Source organism: Dermacentor albipictus, chromosome 1 (assembly GCF_038994185.2).
Source record: "Dermacentor albipictus isolate Rhodes 1998 colony chromosome 1, USDA_Dalb.pri_finalv2, whole genome shotgun sequence".
Classification (NCBI taxonomy): Eukaryota; Metazoa; Arthropoda; class Arachnida; order Ixodida; family Ixodidae; genus Dermacentor; species Dermacentor albipictus.
The window spans coordinates 172029134-172048104 of NC_091821.1; the positions used below are offsets into that span (position 1 = coordinate 172029134).

Genomic DNA, 18971 nt, shown 5'->3' on the forward strand with positions numbered 1-18971 from the left:
CTGCTTTTATTATTGTCTAGTTTAGGTGAGTACACAAATTGGGTACGACCATTTCATCTGAGCAATAAGAGCACATATTTCTGTTGAAATGTAATTTACACGTGCTCATTCACAACATTCTAGCCAACAAGACTGCCATAGGAGTGCAAAGAAATATGTTCTATTAAAATATAGAAACTGCCATTTAATGAAGCTGCTGTCTGCAAAAATAGCTGCTTTAAATTGAGGTTGAAGGCAAATTGAGACTGGCCATAAACAGCCCTCAACTAGTCATTGAACGCTTGTATAAAAGGGCCCTGCAACACTTTTGTACATGGTAAATAAAACATAGCATATGCAAGAGACTATGTTCTTGTGAACATCTTATCCAAATACACTAGCTTGCACGCAACAGTGAAAATACAATGTTGCCCTAAAAATGGCTCACAACATCCTGGACCTTTCAAAACACTTGCCATTCTTCTATCCACGCAATTGTGCATTAAGGTTACTCTAAGCTTCTCGATTCCTGAATATTTCATAAAAAATATCCGCTTTGGCAGAAGCAAGAAAAATCATATAATTTCAAATAATTCAAATATATAATCAAATAATTTCGATTTTGCACTTCTGGTCTTAAGCTAATGTCATCTACTTGAGCTGTGCTGCTGCTTCCATAGTGCAAGATTGTGTAATTACTAAAATAAATTTTACTGAATGCCTAATTCAAGCCAGTGAATTCTCTGCAAGCATCAAAGTTATACGTAGACCGAGGTACTTGCTATCATTGGTTATTTAAGGTTTGCTGTCTTGCCATGTGCAGTAGGAACACTATGTTTATCTTGTTTATGGTTACTGTAAGTTCAATAAAGCGCACTTCAACAGTTATGGTGTCCAAAGTAAATGTGAAATTGTCATGCTGCTATGTATTTAACGCTCTTTGGCCACACCTGGCCCTTGCACCACCAAACATCAAACATTCATTCATTAGCTGTGTAGCAAAGGTATTGACAGTGATATAAGGGTTCTATATCAGCTGCCACATGATGCCAAGCTCCAAAAAAGATGCTTAGAGCAGAGTGGGCTTCTAGCATCTCCAACACTGGTGAGGCAGCACTACTACATCTGTTAGTAAAAGGTGCGGCAACAGCTACTTTGGCTTTGACGAAAATGAAATTACATAAACGGCAAAAGATGCACGCATGCATTAGTATGAAATTGCATGCAATTTCATGTTCAAGTGCATCGCTGCTAGCGACATACGAAAAACACAGTTGTCCCTTTGTCAGAAACAGGACATTGGCACCTGGATTAGCTATGAAAGGCAACATATGAAACTTTAACACTGCTCTGTGAGGGAGCATATGCAATATACATTACTATAAGGTGAGTAACAACCCCTTAGTTCAGCTAGTCATACTCACTAAAGTAATGGCAGCTCTAAATAAAAGAACAATAAAAATCGCATCATGGCAATGTATAGCCGACACAGAATGGCAAGCAGTGCCCTACTTTGCTTTAGCCTCCTGGCATGCTGGTGTAGAAGGAGGAGTGGTAGCGGAGTGGAAATTTGAAGCACAATTTTTGATTGCCTGCAACTCCACTCATATGCACCACATTCAATAATGTCCTGCTGGAGGAGAAACATGAAGTGGTGCCTTTTAATGTGAAATGCATTTTACAACTTATAACTGATGATTTTTTTGCAGTGAGCTCTCATTAAGGGACCATGCACAAGTAAGTTAAAAAAGCTGTTTGAATGTATGAAAGGTTGGTTTGATTGGATTGGACAAACTTTAATGAAGTTTGGGGACCCCTGATCTATAAAATTAAAGGCCTCAAAAGGTAGTAGAAGAGAGACCCAGATGTGCCTTTTTTGAAGCAGCAAGGATTTTTTATATATTGAAGATCAACACGATGCAATGAAAAGAACACCATCAAAATAATTTAAACTCAATCCAAATACTCAAGGTAGCACAGTTATATGTAAAACTGCATGAATTTGGCAGCATAGACAGAGCAGTAAATAAAGTTACCAGTAAATGATATCTATAAGTTGGTTAAACCTAAACCAAATTTTGGCCACACTTTCGTCTCCAACACAACGGCTAAAATAAAGCAGAATATCATACTGACTTAAATTTGCACTCAATTGTACTTTGAAATCCTGAGTACACATAATGTGACGAAGTACTATGAACTACGGCCTTAAAGTGATGTTAAAAGTAATGTAGACCAACAATGCTTTAAGTAATTGCACCAAAAGTAAGTAATGAGAAATATATTGTTGTACATATGCTCTGAGAACACACCTCGGCATGGTCGAGTTGTTTCATCACTTTCATCTTCTTCAACAACAGTGTCCACCATGGCTTTCAGGTCTCGGCTAAGCGTAGTGCTTAGTTCATCAAAATACTCAGTATTTTCCTCAGCGCTGGGCCCTCCCTTTGACCACTTAACACGTAGCACCAGCTTCTGTGACTCGGGAAGCCTGTCCTCCAGCTGAGCCCTGACTAGGTTGTACCTGCATACCAGTCAAGCCATAAACAATATAATGGAAGGGAGAAGAAAAGCCAGGTTAAAAAATGGGCAGATACCAAAAGAAAAATGGGCAGGTTTACCGTTTTGAGTCAGAAAGGTCGACGGGACCAGAGCCCTCAGCTGGTTCCACTAATGTGCCAACAACACTGTTGCTCCGCTGGGGTCCCCTGTGAGTGAACCTTCGCTCCATCCAGAGACAACAAAGTGGTTTCTGACTTTCAGTCAACACAGCAGCTTCCAGTTCTTCTTCCACCACTGCAGCAACGTACATCGACATAGGTATTTTCGCACAGCACAAAAATAACACTTTTCTGAAGAAGTTAAAACTTTTGTGAAGTAGAAAAACATTTCTTTTGGCAACTTTATACTTGTTATGGCACAACCTCACAAATGTTTTTCCATGAGTGCACAATTTCTCAATGATATTGTTAAAAGAGGGTTTACGACCATGGCAGTATTTTTTCATAACACAAAAAGGACATTTCTTTTTAGGCACTAAGTTTTTATGCTTTTTAAAGCACTGGTTCAAAACATTTGCTTTGCCAGTTGTTTTAAGTTTAAACAGGGTGTCTACCAAGTTGACATTTCCAAATTCCCTGAGTTTTCCAGGTTTTCCCTGAGTGCCACTGAAAATTTACTTGAGTGATGCAGAACTATGTTTTATATCAACACGGACTGAAACCATATCTCCTGATGCTGTCACTCTCTAGTAAGCACATGAAAAAAAAGCAACTTAATCCAATTTGAATACTAAGGAGCAGTGTTGATGTTATTCAAAAAGAGAATAGAAGGCATGGGTTAGTAAAATGCACAGCAAATAAAGTGTCTTCGAAAACAATTGCAAATAGGGTCGGACATTATCAAATACGAATAAAAAGGAGATGCATACAATGGCAAATATTTTCTAATATGAGCTATTTCTATCAACTGATAGCAACCTCAGTGGGATGAGGCCTGAACTCTGTCACAATTGAGATTCTCTCTCAACAGCTCGTAAGTCAACCTCAACATTACTGACATACTCTCAGCTCGCGCACGACGCCCGAATGTTGTGTTGCACTGCTTCAAAGAGTGTATTTTGGTTTGGATGAGGGACACCTGCATCTCGGCATCAGCCAAAACTTTATTTTTTGAGCTCAAGCTCTTTCAAAACGGCGGCAACAAGCTTCCTTTCTCGTTTATTCCTCAATGCGTAGGTCACTTCTGTTCTTGCCGCCTTCCGCCACTCGTTCGCCCCAAGGACCATTTGAAGCATCTTGATCAGTTGCACAGTCCACGACCGATTTTTCGAGCTCCCTAGGGGCCGCGAAAACGTCCGAAAAATCGGCCAGTTGGAAAAAAATAAATGCGTGTCATTTACTGCCCTTAGGGGCTCAAACCGCCACAGGCACGTTCGAAAACGCTCTGACGGCCTGTCGGTACACGTATTAGGCATTCCTGTGCTCGTACTGTGACAGGAAATGCCGGGTGCCCGCGTGCATAATTAAGATATACGTACTGTATTGCGTGGCAATAGCCCCTTCCCACGCTTGTTATGCTTCACTGCAATACTTTTCCGTAAGCTTTACCGAGTAACATTTCTGTACAGAGGCGAAGCTGACTTTCACGAACCGGCATTATGCAACGCACCGTGTTTTCCAGGTTTCTAAGCCAATCGCGAGGACCACAAAGGTGGAGTCCGTGCCATTGCTGACAGCAGCGAATTCTTTCAATAAAAAGTTCGGCACCCACTGGCAAGAAGCTTCATAGCGAACGTCGAAGCAGCTAGTGCCGCAGTGGTGGCAACGGGTGCCAGCGGATCTGCGTGCGAGTGCAGGTTCGAGGCGGCGAAGTAATCAAGACGGCAGCGGTGGTGCCTTTAATTAATGCCGTTTCGGACCTGCGGTCGCGGCAAAACGTCCAGAAAATCGGACGGCAAAGAGTTCTTGCGTCGGAAATTTCACAAATTCTGATACGTTGACACTATGGGGTACGAGGTGGCGCCACGAAGCCGTCCAAATTATCGGGAATCCGAAAGTCGCTCGTTGACTGTACACTGGCAACTCCTCCTGCCAACGACAGGGCGTCAAAGACGATTCATTACGATTCCTGTCTGCTACTCGAGCCAGCTTTCGACCCTTTCAATAAAATTGCCGCTAATTTTCCCTGATAGAGGCCCAAATTCCCTGAGTTTTCCCTGACTTTTTCCAGACTACGCGAAATCCCTGAGAATTCCCGGTTTTCCCGGTTTTCCCGGTTGGTAGACACCCTGTTAAATGAAGATTTGTGCTACTAATATGTATTGTTGGATTAGTTTGCGCACAAACTTACACTCGGGAATAGCACAAGATAGACACAAATGAGGAAGACAGCTGCCAGCTAAACAGGTACTAAATAAAGATAGTTGAAGGTTAGTGCCTGTTCTGTCCTTCTCATCGATATCATTTACGAGCTACTTTTTAAGTTTAAATTAGTGCTGCTTCTAAAGTGTTGCAAGCCACTCACTGCATCACACCCCATGTGGGGTGTGCTTTCCCTTCACTGTTCTGTACTCCTGCGTACTCAGAAGTGAAGTGCACTGCCAGCCTGCCGAGCACATAGATCTACAAAAACTAATCGAAAAGCTACTTTTGATTGCAGCATTGAAAGGCTAAGCCATGGCATTTTTGTGTACGAAATGAGTTGCACCCTGCTTACAGTGCTTATCTTCCCGAAGGTTTGTGTGTTGAGTGCCGACAGCTGTGGGCTGGTGCTTGTAAATTTTCACTGTCAGAAGAGTAATTGGAATTTCAAATAGTGCAAGTGCAGTGTGCATCAAATTAAATAGGCAATACTATTTCAAACTATATGACACTTCAAACATTTGCACACTGCTAATGATAAACTCCCTGTCACCACCCCTGAGCAGTGCGAGCTGAAGAAAAAGTTGACGCTCGTAAGTCTTGCTCTGCTCCAGTGGTTGCATGATGTTGCATTGCTTTGTATCTGAGACACATGGACTTTGCTAAAAAAAATATTGCACAAGGTTCAGAGTTGGCCGTTTCCACTGCTCAGATCCTTGGTGGTTGGCCTTAAAACAATAAAAACAAAATGTCATACACAGTCGACTTGCGTTAATTTGACTTTGATAGGACCTATGAAATTGATTTAACTATTTGGCAAGTCAAATTGAAGAAGAGGCAGAAAAAATGCTCAAATACACTGCCGCTTCAGTTGGGAGTATTTGCCAAATTCTAACACACCCCCAAATCTAACACATACCAAGTTTCCATAGGTTCATTATAGAAAAATAATGTAGAAATGACATTAAACCTAAATAAAGTAGAAATCCAATGTACACAAGTAAAATGTAGCATGCCTGCAATTTTAGCAATCAGAAAAAAGATGAAACTAATGAAGTTTACTTTCACAGAATGGAAATTTATGTTTAATGTCCATTCTTCACTCTTAAACAGCACTTCATCCCTGTGCACGGACCACAACATGTAGTTCTCCATAAAGTCCATTGTGCATTTAAGATCTACAACGACTCTGCGACAATCGTAAACAAGATCGTGGCCCACGCCTACATCAGCCACATCATTAGTTTGTCCTGTGACGCATGCAATTCTCAAGAATTCCGAAAACACCCGACATGACTTGGTTGCCGTTAGCTTAGCACGTAAAATATCTTTTTAATGAGCTTTTGTTGTCAAAAGACTAAAATCATGCACTGTCATTGTCATCCTGTATAAGAACTTGTTCAGTTGCCATCTTGTGACGACAATGGCAAAGATGCTGGATGGTAGGTTGTCGTGAAGGCTGTGAACACGTTTTTGTATCCGAATGCATCACGCACACAATATTTGAACCAATTTTCTTAGAAAAAAAAAATCGGCCTGCTAGAAATGGGTTAACATGGTAATCATTCTTGCTTGAAAATCTTGCTAGGGTAGGCTGAAAATAGTTTTTGGTAGGAGAAAACGTGCCTGACAAAATCACTGTCTCTTAACACTGCAAATACAGATGCTGCAGCCATTGGGGTCACAAATCGAGTCACCGTTTGGGTCAAGTGCATTTTTGCCGACTAGACAAGTTTGAATTATCTGGTGAGGGTGAATTTCAGAATCCAAATAAGATTTGGCCCATTGAAATGTATGGGCAGCAGCTATGATGCTCTGTTGGGATATATTTAACCAAAAAATCTAGTTAGCCAGAGTTAAATTAACAAAAGTCTACTGTATTTCTTACCTGGCTCCGATATAATGCAAGTTGTGTTTTAAGGGGTCCCTCACCAGGCCCCATGGCAGATTTTGGTTATACACACTAGAAGCTGCAAAACACCGTCAAGGAGCATTTCATCGAAATAATTTTTCAAAACAGAGCATCACTGCCAACGGAGACACTCTTTCCTTCTGTCTCTAGTAGTGTTCCCATGTGGTGTTCCTTCATTGCCTTCTCCTGTACTAAAGCTGAGGAAAAAACCATGGTGTCGAGCTCCACTTCCTTTTTTTGTGGCGTTTACACCTTCCGCATTGGCTGATTAGTCAAAACACATACTGCGAAGAGGCATTGATGACTGCGACTCTCTGGTTGGAAGCGGGCAACCGCAAGAGGGAAGGAGCACGCCATTTGATTTGATATTTCAGCTGCTTTTGCAGTGCGCAGTGTTGTAATGTTTTGCAGACACTATTGTCAGCACATCATATATATGATACGTTTGCTTGTTAAAAATACCCACACCTGGTAGGGGACCCTTTAAAGTGACAACATGAAAAAAAGAAAAAAAAAAGAATGTATATTAACACAAATACAGTTAAACCTCAACATAATGAACTTCAACTTAATGAAGTTCTCGATATAACAAAATATTCATCTTTTTGTACTTCTTGTCCATAGACCACCATGTATTTTCAACCGAAATATAGTGAAGTGTGTTTATACAGGATTTTAGTATAACGAAATTTCTCTGCTGCCGCGAACACATACCAAGGCAATAAGTGAAAACTTCGACAAACGCACCTCTCAAATCATGTGGCCGAGAGAGACCGCTGAAGCGAAGGAGCGAAGAAGATGCTATCACACTTCAATCACTGTTTGCTTTGGGTGCGAGTTAAAGTGTCTGAAGTTGAGCCGGGAAGCATGGTAGCTTGATAAGCAGCGCCTTCCAGGGTAAGCAAAGGGGGAGGGAGCGACCTCGGGGTAACGCAGTCAAGTGTGCACGAAGGTGGGGGGCAAGTTCGTGCATCTCCTTTTCTAGGTTGGCCGTGGCTGCGCATGGCTGTCAGCGTGGCTGAGCGTGTCCGCAGTCTGCATGCTCCGTTTTAGAGGCCATCTGCCACGCACGCAAGGACTGGGTAGCGAAGATGGCGTGGCATCATGTGCGTTGTCTTCCCCCATGTTTATGGTACCAGAAGTTGCGTAATCTTGAGTATTGGAGATGCGTTGAAGCAAGAGACAGACGAAGCATTCGCTCCCCTATTGCCAGCGCTTTCCACGATAGCGTCAACCTACTGTGGGTGACACTAGAGGCCACGGGGGAGGAGTAGACACAAAAACGCAGCTGGCTTCGCTTCGCACCGTTTACGTGAAGATATTGTCGACAGTGCATGAAACTGCATCTTTCGCTGCCAACATTCAGATTTAACAAAATGAATTTTTTTCTCATTCAATTTTTTTTTTGTGTGTGATTGACCGATAATTTGGAAAATTTTTGCAGTCACTTCTGCTTAAGAAAAATCTATAAGCAACTGCACTTATTTGCATAAAAGGTAGAACTTCAATATAATGAAATTTCTACACAATGAAGCAAATTGCCGATTTTACAGAGTTTGTTATATTGAGGTTTAGCTGTAGTACACTTTATTACTGTTGTCAAACAACTTACCATCATGCAGTTTACACCCAGAAAAACTTGGCTTCAGAAAACTATGACCTACCTGACACAAGGTACTTTCCACGCTGTTCTGCAGACAGAGTAGATCTCAATGCCTCCACCATTTGTGATGCCTGCTTTTGCCACAATTCAAAAGCAGCAGTTTGTGCTGAGGGATCCACAGACACAATGTCTGGTATATTCTCACGTATAGCACGAAGTCTATAGCACTTTGGGACACTATTCAAGTCTTCCATGTACCAATCCAGGAGCAGCTGCCTCTGTTCTGGCGACTCCACAGCATCAATAACACACATCAGCACATCGCTAGGCAAGCTTGCAGGTAAGATGTGTGGTAGCTGATTTTCCAATTTTTCATTCAAAAGTACCTGCAGAGTTTCAGAAAGAATATTGTAAACAAGTTGGCATGCCCATTCAAATAGTGTATGCATGGCTGCAATCCCGAGTAGTTTGCCTCCACAGTCTCTTTTGGCCTTTCATTAGTACTTTTCTATAGTTTTAAAGGAACACTAAAGAATTTATGTTGACAGCCAGGTAGATTACACTTTTGGAGTACTAGGTAGGTAATTTTTTATTCAGAGAAAGAACAATGAAAAAGTCAAATATGGGTTATGATGCTGCTGCCTTGCAGTTTCCTCACAAGCTTCCTGTGACCTCATAGATTGTTGCAATGTGTAGTCAAGACTAGCTAACAGTTTATTGATTAAAATCGATTATCGATTATATTGCATTTGAAAATAAGTGAAAAATTCAACCTGGCAGCTTTCCTTGCGCAAGCTCATCCTGCACAAGAAGAGGTCCAAATACATGAAAATGCAGTGAAATTTGTGACATCATTTTTATGTTTTTGGTGCTACAATTTGAGTGTGAGGTTCAAGTACTATGACCTTTATTTCATTTACATTAATGCACACTTTTTTAAATTGTTTTGAAAGGGCAGTCTACCAGCGTAGATTTGTTTTATGCCTCCCTCTTTAGTGCGTCTTTCATGCATACAAGCATCACTCATTTTCATACTCTCTGATCGATGAAAATTATAGCTACGACAAGTCAAGGATGAAAAAAAAAAAAGGCCTTGCTGCAAATGTTTGCAGGGTCTGCTCTCTATCCTTCCACAATTGAAATAAAACAAAAAATTCATACTTGACTTAAAGTGCAAAAACTTGTGCCTAAAGTCAAGCATGAATTCTTCCAAACTCGGCCAAATTCCAGTTCTTATAAAAAAAAAAATTTATGCCTTCCCCAGAAAGAGAGAAGGTGTTGCCTTTCCTCAGCAGTAAAAAATAAGCCTGCGTTGGTCAGACATGTAAAGCCTGGAAGAACTGTAGCGGATGACAATAACGTGCACAAAGTACACATGAAGCACAGAGAACCAGAGCAGTAGCAAATAGAGCCGACAAATATATTTATGGTGAAATCTATGTGGAGAATTGCATGGGTGCTCAGCACCCATGCTATTCATCACGAACATTACACACATCAGTGCAGCCTACTGCAAATGCTAGGATGTGTCAAATGAATTAAAATTACTGCTCTTCTTGCGAAAAAGTGAACAAAAATACACACACGTACGCAATATGAGAAGAAAAATTTGTGATAACAATTTGGTGGTGCATGTATGTAGGTTCTCTTTGTGGTGCTTGCGCCACTGCATTCTAGACATGTAATTGATTATAATGTCCATGTGGCCCATTTTTGCACCATACAACACACTAATGTTCATTAAAGCTTGATAAAAAATTCTCAAAAGCATTGTTTGCCTATCAGAAACAAGAATATGAAGTAAAGAGAAGCCACTGGCACACTGCTTCCTCACTACACAATGACACTTTCGCTTCTCACTAATTCACTGCTGCACACCCCATTAATCAAGGGCCATAATCTTATTAGGTCAGATTCCCGACCACAAGTGCTTGTCTTGTTTTTCGCACCAGAGAGAGGACACCAGAGGTCCAACCACATGCATTAAGGTTTGCGTCATTTTTATTACCAGCATGTACACATGTGCACAAGTTTTCAGGATGCGAGTGGTGGGAATAATAAAGAGCATTTTGGAGCAAATTTTGTAGCAGGCCAAATTGCAATTTGTAGTAGCTGCTTCCCTCCCTTTTTGTAGCAGGTGGTTAAAAAAAAAGAAAGAGACAAAACTTAAATACTGTTGAAAGTCGATTTAACGAAGTGATGACGATGCTGGAATTTTGTTAAATGGAGAAGTTCGTAAAATCAAGAAGAAATTTTTCGGTCCTTCAAAACCTAAAATTGTAACGTTACGACATGAAAAAGCTACTGCGGCATTGAATTTGCCGCTAATCCAGCCATCTGTCACATAAACCAGGAAATAACGAAAGCAACCACCGCTGCCCCTACCGAGGCGGTGTTGAGCCCAGTGTTCCGTGCATGGGTGCGGTGTGCAGCCTCGTCAAAATAAAGCTAGGGCCGTGACTAGGGCACCTAGATGTTTTAATGCGATAGCTTTAGAGCGCATGCTTGAAAAAAAAAAAACCCGTCTGTCAAAAGTATAAAGAAATTACCACTTTTTAACTCATTTATTTCAGGAAAATCTTCGTTAAATAGAGTTCGACCAAGTTAGTTTCGTTAATTCGGGTTGGTGACAACACTGAACCCTATGGGTACCTGCCGGGGAATGGAAATCGCTTTGTTAAATAGGGAAATTCATCAAATTGCATTTCATTAGATCAAATTTTAACTGTATATTGTATTAATTTAAAAAATACATATTTTTTGAACTGCAACAAAAAGGCCACTCATCAATAGCTGTAGATCAAAAACACAATAGTGAATTCAGACTAGGCATAAATCACAAATGAGGGCGACTTATAATGTATCTGCTTATAGTGAAGGACCAGACTTTTCTGACTCCTGTTTAACCTCCCATAGAACTCCACATACATATATATATATATATATATAATGAGAAGCCAACAAACACTGACACCAAGGACAACATAGGGGAAATTACTTGTCCTGAATAAATGAAATGAAAAAACGAAATGCGAAGCGAAGCGAAATGCGAAGGTTGTGGGTTTGGCTCCCACCTGCGACAAGTTGTTTTTTCATCCACTTTAATTTCCACTAATTTATCGTTTCTTCATTTCATTTATTCAGGACAAGTAATTACCCCTATGTTGTCCTTGGTGTCAGTGTTTGTTGGCTTCTCATGATATGACTAATAAAAATCGGGCCCCTCGGTTAACCCCCTTCCTTCTCGTTTATTTATATATATATATATATATATATATATATATATATGTACCACTTATAATGGCGCTGCTGGAAAATCCCACAGAAAAGCAAGGTGATGTGCGCACTTCTCAACGAGGTGGGCCAGCTAAGAGCAGAATGACAAGGGCAATGCCAAGAAGGGGACGCAGGGAAAAAAAAAGAAAAGAAACCTGTGAAGTTAAGCTACAGGAGAACACTCACTCCAGTTTCAACTTCAAAGCCTCACAACTCTTGCTGTAGATTGGCAGAGCAATAAGGTTGTTCTTATGGCATTCCTTGAGTCATTCAGAGCCATCAATACCCTGTTTACCAAAATCTTAGGAACTGATATTTTGCAAATCATTGTAGCAAATTAATTAAATGAAGCTTGCATAAAACTAGAACCAATGTAGATGAACAAAAATGGACCTCATATTCAAAATAATCACATAGCATTACATACATATGTACAAGTTTGCAGCACCAAACCTCAAACAATAAAGATTTCTTTAAATTTTTGGTCCACGGCCCAACTCTCCCTTCAAAGGGCCCCTCACCAGCTCTGGCAATGTTAAGCTGACAAGCGCAGTGCATACAACACGAGCTAACAATCGTGTCTGCAAAGTATTACACTGCTGCATGCCATGAAAAGAGCTGAAATTTCAAACCAAACACCGTGCACCCTCTTCCTTGCAGGTGCTGAGCTCCCAGCCAAAGAGTTGACATAGTCACACAGCTGCACCTACGTAAATGGCAGTGCTGTGGCATCACTCACAGCGACACATGTCTACGAGAATAATTCAAGGCAACATCAGTTACTTGTTTGATCTTTTGCTACCATAGACAAATGAAGTTTACAGAAATAATAAAACCTAAAAACCGAACGTCTACATGCTTTTGTTTTACTTCCTGCTGAAGCAAGAGAGATGTACTTCTGTTTTGTGTGCTTTTTCCCATGTTGTGCAGTTGTGTGCATAGAGAACGAAACTATGTCATTTTCTACCGTGTTCCAGCGCATGGTCATGCTCTTTCACTCGCTCGCAGCTACTTCAGGGTTCATGTGGCACTAACTTATCACACCACTAGTCAGGGGCATCGTCCCTAATAGCAGTTCCAGAGGTTGTGGGGATGCGAGACTCTCACGCGTCCCCTGATGTGGTTTTCCCGCATAGCTCCCGTCCCCTGTAATCCGGCTTCGCCGCGTGGCCTGATGCCCGCGGCAGTCAGTGTGGTTGAAGTGCATTGCGAGAGATCGCGCGAGTGCGAGAGATCACGCCACCTAACAGTGGGGATACTTGGCCGCGGAAAGGAGAAGGCTCTTTCTCTTTGGCTCGGGATCGGCAAGCGCCACGGATGTTCTGCGCGTGTGCCGATCCATGCTTCTGCAAGACCGTCTCGCGAAGCCTACCCTGGAATGGACGAACACGATCGTTTGAACATGCCACCGTTCATGTGACCGTACGTGTGAATGACCAGGCGTTGGTGTCCAGCATGGGGCGAAGGTATTCGCTCGTTATTCGATCGCAGTGATTCGGACTTCCGCGATTTATCACGCGCCCATCGGCATGTTTTGTGGATATCAACTCGGCTAACAGGCATTGACCTACAAAAGGTGCAATAAATGCCCTTGCGATTGTTTGCCCTACTGTGTTGCCATTCCTTAGTCCCAAGAGCACGGGTGAGAACCCCACAAGGTACAACAATGTGGTGTATTGCGGTAAGGATCCACGAGCTGGGCCAGCCTCTTCAAATGTGTGTGCACTGAGGAACCCTTTCGCAGAAGCAGCAACACAACAACACAGATGTTCTCGTGCACGGCTCACAAGATTGTGCCAAGAGCAAAATGAAGCAAATGCAATATCGTGGGCTCACGCACGAGACCATCACCGGAAGTGCGCTGTGCAATAAAAATGTGAGGAAAAAAATAAAAAAGAAAGAAAAACGGAAGAAGAAGAAGGCGGGGGTCGTGACGTGTGTGTGATGCGATCCTCTGGCTCTGGTATGGGAGAATTCAGGGAAGGAATTTCGCTTGTGGAGGCTAGATGGGTCAAATGAAAAGAGTGTCTATGTCAGCAGTGAAGGTCACCTTTTTTCCACTTTCTGACGCGTAGCGCACTTCCACTGTCGGCGTGGCACGCAAGCTGTTGCGTATGCCTCATTTTGCGCAGCACACGATTTTACGCGCTGTGCACGGGACTACGTGACTAGTGGTATAATTCAGTGCTACACGAATACTGAGGCAGACACAAGCAGATCACAGAGCATGATCGCACACTGGAACATGGTAGAAAATGACTCAGTTTCATTTTCTATGTGCGCGACTGCATGACATGGGAACAAGCAGATGAAATGGAAGTAGTACACCTCTCTTGCTATGGTATGAAGCAAAACAAAGACTTACAGACATTCAATTTGCAGGTATTATTATATCTCTAAAATTTAATTCGTCTACTGAAGCAATAGCTTACACAAATAACAGGTGTTGCCTTGAATAATTCTTGAAATCATGTGCCACTGTGAGTAATGTCACAGCACTGCCATGTACATAGGCGCATCTGTGCGATATGTGTCGACTCTCCAGCTGAGAGTGCAACGCCCATGAAGAGAAGGGCAAAGTTTGAACTTTCAGTTCTTTCCACAGTGCTTAGCGATGAAATACTTAGCAGACACGATTATTAGAGTGCACTGTATGCACAGCACTTATCAGCTCAAAATGGCCAGATCTGGTGAGGGGCCCTTTAACGAATGCCCAGACTCCAGACGGGGTTGACATACAGTAGTCAAAACTCTTTAGGTGCCTTCTTGATAGTTACTACCAACCTTCTTGTCTGTGTAATATTATATGAGTATCGCAAACACGTTTTTTTTTATTGCAGCTAATTGGTTGAGGTAGCATGAGCCATAAAAATGGGCAAGCGTCAGCATTGATGTCCTTGTTTTGCTTGCTCAACAGCAAGGAAGGAAACTAGACTAAGGTGCTGCAAGTGTGCATGTCTCTCAGGAGACGGAACAAAAGTCACCCAAGTGCACTGCACTTCATGCCACTGAGACAAGTGGTCAATTGAATACCTTTACTGCAGTTGGACTTATGACTGTGTATGTGTGAGTTTGACAAGCTTTATATATGTCCACTCAAGAAAATGTCACTGACACTACATTAAAGGCAAATAGTTAATTGAAATAGTACTGATTTTTTAAATGCAAAAACATCAAAAGGCCCACTGAGCGATAAAGTCGATGTCTGTAGCAGTGAAACGGCACCTTAATTCCCAATGGCTGCGACGCCACATCACGAGTGCAGCTTGAGAGAGCAGAGTGGGCAAAACGATGTTGCGTATCACGTCACCAGCGTGCCTTGATGGAGTAGACACAGCGATGTGACACCGCGGGGCAAGACAGGTTGTCGTCGGTGAGGCACCTGCCTCATGGAACGTGCATGCACGTGCCGCCGTCTCGTTCTCTGAAGCTGGTGCACAGTCCATATCTTTCTATCTCACCCCCACTGAGCTTAGATGCTCCGTGTGCCTGCCGGCCTTGGTGGCCGCTGCTACTTCTTCAGTGTCTCCTCGTGGAGAACGTCAGTGGCATGCGGCGTTGGCACCGCAGGTTGCTGCTGCTGCTGCTTGCTGGCTTGGGCAGCACATGTCGCTGTGGTACATTACTTGCAGCACAAAACTCAAAGGACCACTCAGCACCGTTCAATTGGACATTAATGCTTTCACATTCACAACTCATAAGAAGTGCTTAGGTGCCCTTGGATTTTTTTTTTTCAAAGTTTATGGACAAGAAAATCAGCAGGTCTTTAACTCTCATAGTAAATACACAAATTAAATAATGTATTAAATAATCAATTAAAATTTTCTCATTGATTTGATTAACATTTAATTTATGCTCCAACTTCTAACACACACATACATACATACACACACTTTTTCCCATGCCTCCTGGCATACAGTGCAACCAAAAAAAATTGCAGTTGATTGCGATAGCAAATTAATGGACAGTTATACAAAGTAAGGATAGTAATTTTAACGACCGTATAAACTTGTAAACATAGGCATAGTAACTAAAGTAACAAGCTTGGTGTAACGCACGCACAAGCAAACATGAACACATCTCACTCTATGACCGCAGAAACTTGCTGTCAAAATGCTGCAGTGGGGAAATGTGGCAGCAGCAGCAAGCGAATTTACTTTTGTGCTACCGCTCGTATCAACGTGAACTAAGTCACAAAAACACAGTGCAGCGCGGACTCCGTACTATCACAGATGGCTTTCGAGATACAGCACTCACAGTGGTTGCTTGGTGGCTATGGTGCTGGGCTGCTAAGCACGAGGTCATGGGATCAAATCCCGGCCATAGCGACTGCATTTTGATGGGGGCAAAATGAGAAAACACCCACTAACTTAGACTTAGATGCACGTTAAAGAACCCCAGGTGATCCGAATTATTCTGGAGTCCCCCACTACGGCGTGCCCGATAATCAGATTGTGTTTTTGGCACGTAAAACCCCATGATTTAATTTAATTTCAAGATACAGTGGCTCGGCCGGGTGTGCGCGGCTGCCCGGGTCGCCCGAAGTAGAACATGGCCCCTCTCCCTAGCCTCCCCCCTAAGCCTTGCGCATGATGGAAGGCGGCACACTTGCTCCCCGGTTTCCTCCACTGTGTGTGCGAGATTGAGCCACGATCGCCGACTCACCCTCGCACGCTTTTACTCACACATACAGCATGCAGCGATGATTTTATCGTCCGTGGACTTTATACATAACCTCATGGCGACGCTGACGCCTACGGCACAAATGCGCCTGGAGTGTCCATATAATTGTTATTGCAATAAAGTGTGCACCAGAAGCAAAGAACAGGCGTTTCCATACCAGTGCCAGAAAGTGGCCTTGTGTGCGCAGTCGTGTAATGGTCAGGTGGCAAAGATGTGCAAAGGTGGCGCGATCCATGGCCTCCACCTGGACGCCCCAGTGGAGGTCCACCACATTGAGATCGTAGCCTTTGTCAGCAGCATAGGCACGCACACTGGGGTAGATATGCTGTTCCAAGTGTGTGCGCTCAGCCTCCATGTCAGCCAGACCACAACAGATGTAAAGGCTGATAAGCCGGCTGCCAGCAGCCAACAAGGATGCAGGCACAGCACCCAGCCGGCCAAGCAACAGTGCCTGCACATCATCTGGGAAGGACTGCAAGCACGGCAACCCGTCATCCGAGAAGGTGTCACTGCCTGGTGCTGGGCTCTGGGCACATAAGAAACCAACAGCATAGGACATCGCTTAGATGCCAACCTACTTATTTACAAACATGCTAAGGCAGAAATTGCATGCCTTCTTTGCACCACTGTCTGAGATGATCTATGAAAATTTATGTTTGTGTAGTCTCACGAACTTGAAAATGATAAAAAGTGACAATGATAGTAACAAGTCTATTTAGGAAAGTCACCACCACCCCTTTGGCTGAGGTTGCATGTGTGAAAACAAAAGGGACATAGTAATGTCAGGTGGTGGTATAAAAATGGGATGTGCAAAGTTGCCTGCATGAATATAGTGTAGAAAGCTCTTGATCAATAAATTTACACGAGCTGATTTAATTGCAATGTGGCGAGGGAACTCATGAAATTTGTTGATCAATTTCAAAAGAGTTGACTGAGTGATACATGCACCTCATCTGTTCTTGATGGCTGTGTGTGAAATTAAGGTTTAATATAGTGCAGAAGAATCTACATTTGGGCGAGTTGGTACTGGATAAAGATCTTAAGGGGCAGCACGAGATGACAAAGACAAAGTCAGGTTTCCTGCCTTTTGTCTTTGTTGTTTTACGCTGCCCCTTCAAGATGTTTAATATATATTGTGTAAAAGATTAATGGCTGCTGTCTTGCTTCCAGGAAAGCGCAATGCAAAAATGAAAAGAAAGCTGCATTGAGGGGTCAAAGTTATTTCACAGTTGAAGGGACATTGAAGAGCTACACCAAGTCTGTTTATAGTATCATTATTTCAAAACATTATTTTACTTAGAGGTAAAAGGTTCATTAGTAAAAAAAATTAAGACCCAAACTTCCCTTTCAATTTCATTCCAAATAAGCGAAACATTCCAAATGCACGAAAATCTGTAACATTCCACTAACATCACTGGCACTGCGGATTGGGAATGAAATTGAAAGAAAGTTACAGCTTTAATTTTTTCTCCTAACCATGAACTCTTTCCTGCCAAACAAATAAAATAAAGTTTTGATATGTATGAGCTTGGTCAGCTAGAAAGAACACAAAAATGAGAGGTGGACAGTAATGCCATCTTTAAGTTCTCAACCGGCTCTCCATGACATCATGGATTTGGCAGTGTCTCCTCTGGAGTCAAATCATGAAGCTCAAGTGACAACGATGGAATGACGACGACAGCCTCATGACGACGGTATGACAATGAATGCATGATGAATGTTTCAACATATAATATAAACACCACAAAATCAGAAGCATAGATGTGACATGCCACCAGATACATATTTACACGTGCATGACACATATGCCCCCACATGTTAGCACACATGCATGTGTAGGCACCACGTATATGTAAGCTACTAATACTAGTCTATTCTCCGTACCATCACCCAAAATAATATTCTTTCTGCTCATAAGTAATCCAGCAGTCAAATAATTGGCACTCCAGTTCCGCAGCAATAACTAATTAAGAACAAAAACACCCCACCATCTTTTGATAGTCCTTAACCCTTTAACCTGCAATACCGAGCTGTACTCGTCGTGGGAGGTTGTACCAATATTGCCAATGACAAGCCACACTCATTCAGCCTGATGTGCTGCTCCCACTGCCCAAGACAAGTTACAGTCAGTAATTGGTTTTGGGTTCAGTTTTCAACAATAGAGGGTGGTAGAAGTCTGGAAAAAACATGTAATCAAGCATCGAGAATTAAGTAATTTATTTACAGAATCAGAATGATAAAAAAATTCATGGCTACATAAAAAAGAAAGCTTTGGAAATTTGGTACATTTTCCAGGAGCTATTTTGGGGCTAGAGAGTTAGGGATGATGCACACATACAGTCACAAAACTGAAATTAGAATCCACTCACTGTGACCTGAGGAGCTGGAGATGCAAGGGAGCCACTATTCTGCTGCACTTCTGTTAAAGACATGTCAACTGGAGCTAAAGGGGGTGCTGTAATTCCAGCAGTAGCAGCAACGGATGGGTCAGATCGCGAAGGTGGTGGTGTCGACTCCTTGCCATAGGGTAGGCTGTCGGTGGAGCGCACTGAACTGCGCCGCCTTCCTTCAGGAGAACAACTGCTGAAAATTGCACAAACAAAAATACACTAAGTGCAGGTGTGCAGGCTATGGCATGCTCAAGAATAAACACACA

The 18971-nt window shown here is 42.5% G+C and overlaps 1 protein-coding gene across 19 annotated transcripts in view; it reads right to left on the reverse strand.

The window, feature by feature from the left end:
• The window catches only part of LOC135905756 (NACHT and WD repeat domain-containing protein 2), a 146446-nt gene that overhangs the window by 113006 nt on the left and 14469 nt on the right, over positions 1-18971 (reverse strand). For 15 of the 19 annotated variants that reach the window (XR_010565475.1, XR_010565474.1, XR_010565477.1 and 12 more), the window contains 5 exons: positions 18685-18898; positions 16473-16841; positions 8418-8742; positions 2601-2775; positions 2292-2503 (listed from right to left, as the gene is read on the reverse strand). Coding sequence is in view for 10 of the 19 variants with exons in the window: in XM_065436796.1 (XP_065292868.1) it covers positions 2292-2503; positions 2601-2775; positions 8418-8742; positions 16473-16841; positions 18685-18898 (1295 nt within the window). In the remaining 9 variants the exon portion in view is untranslated. The remainder of the gene's footprint in view (positions 1-2291; positions 2504-2600; positions 2776-8417; positions 8743-16472; positions 16842-18684; positions 18899-18971) is intronic. The other 4 variants (XM_065436801.1, XM_065436797.1, XM_065436798.1 and 1 more) reach the window with 1 other exon arrangement.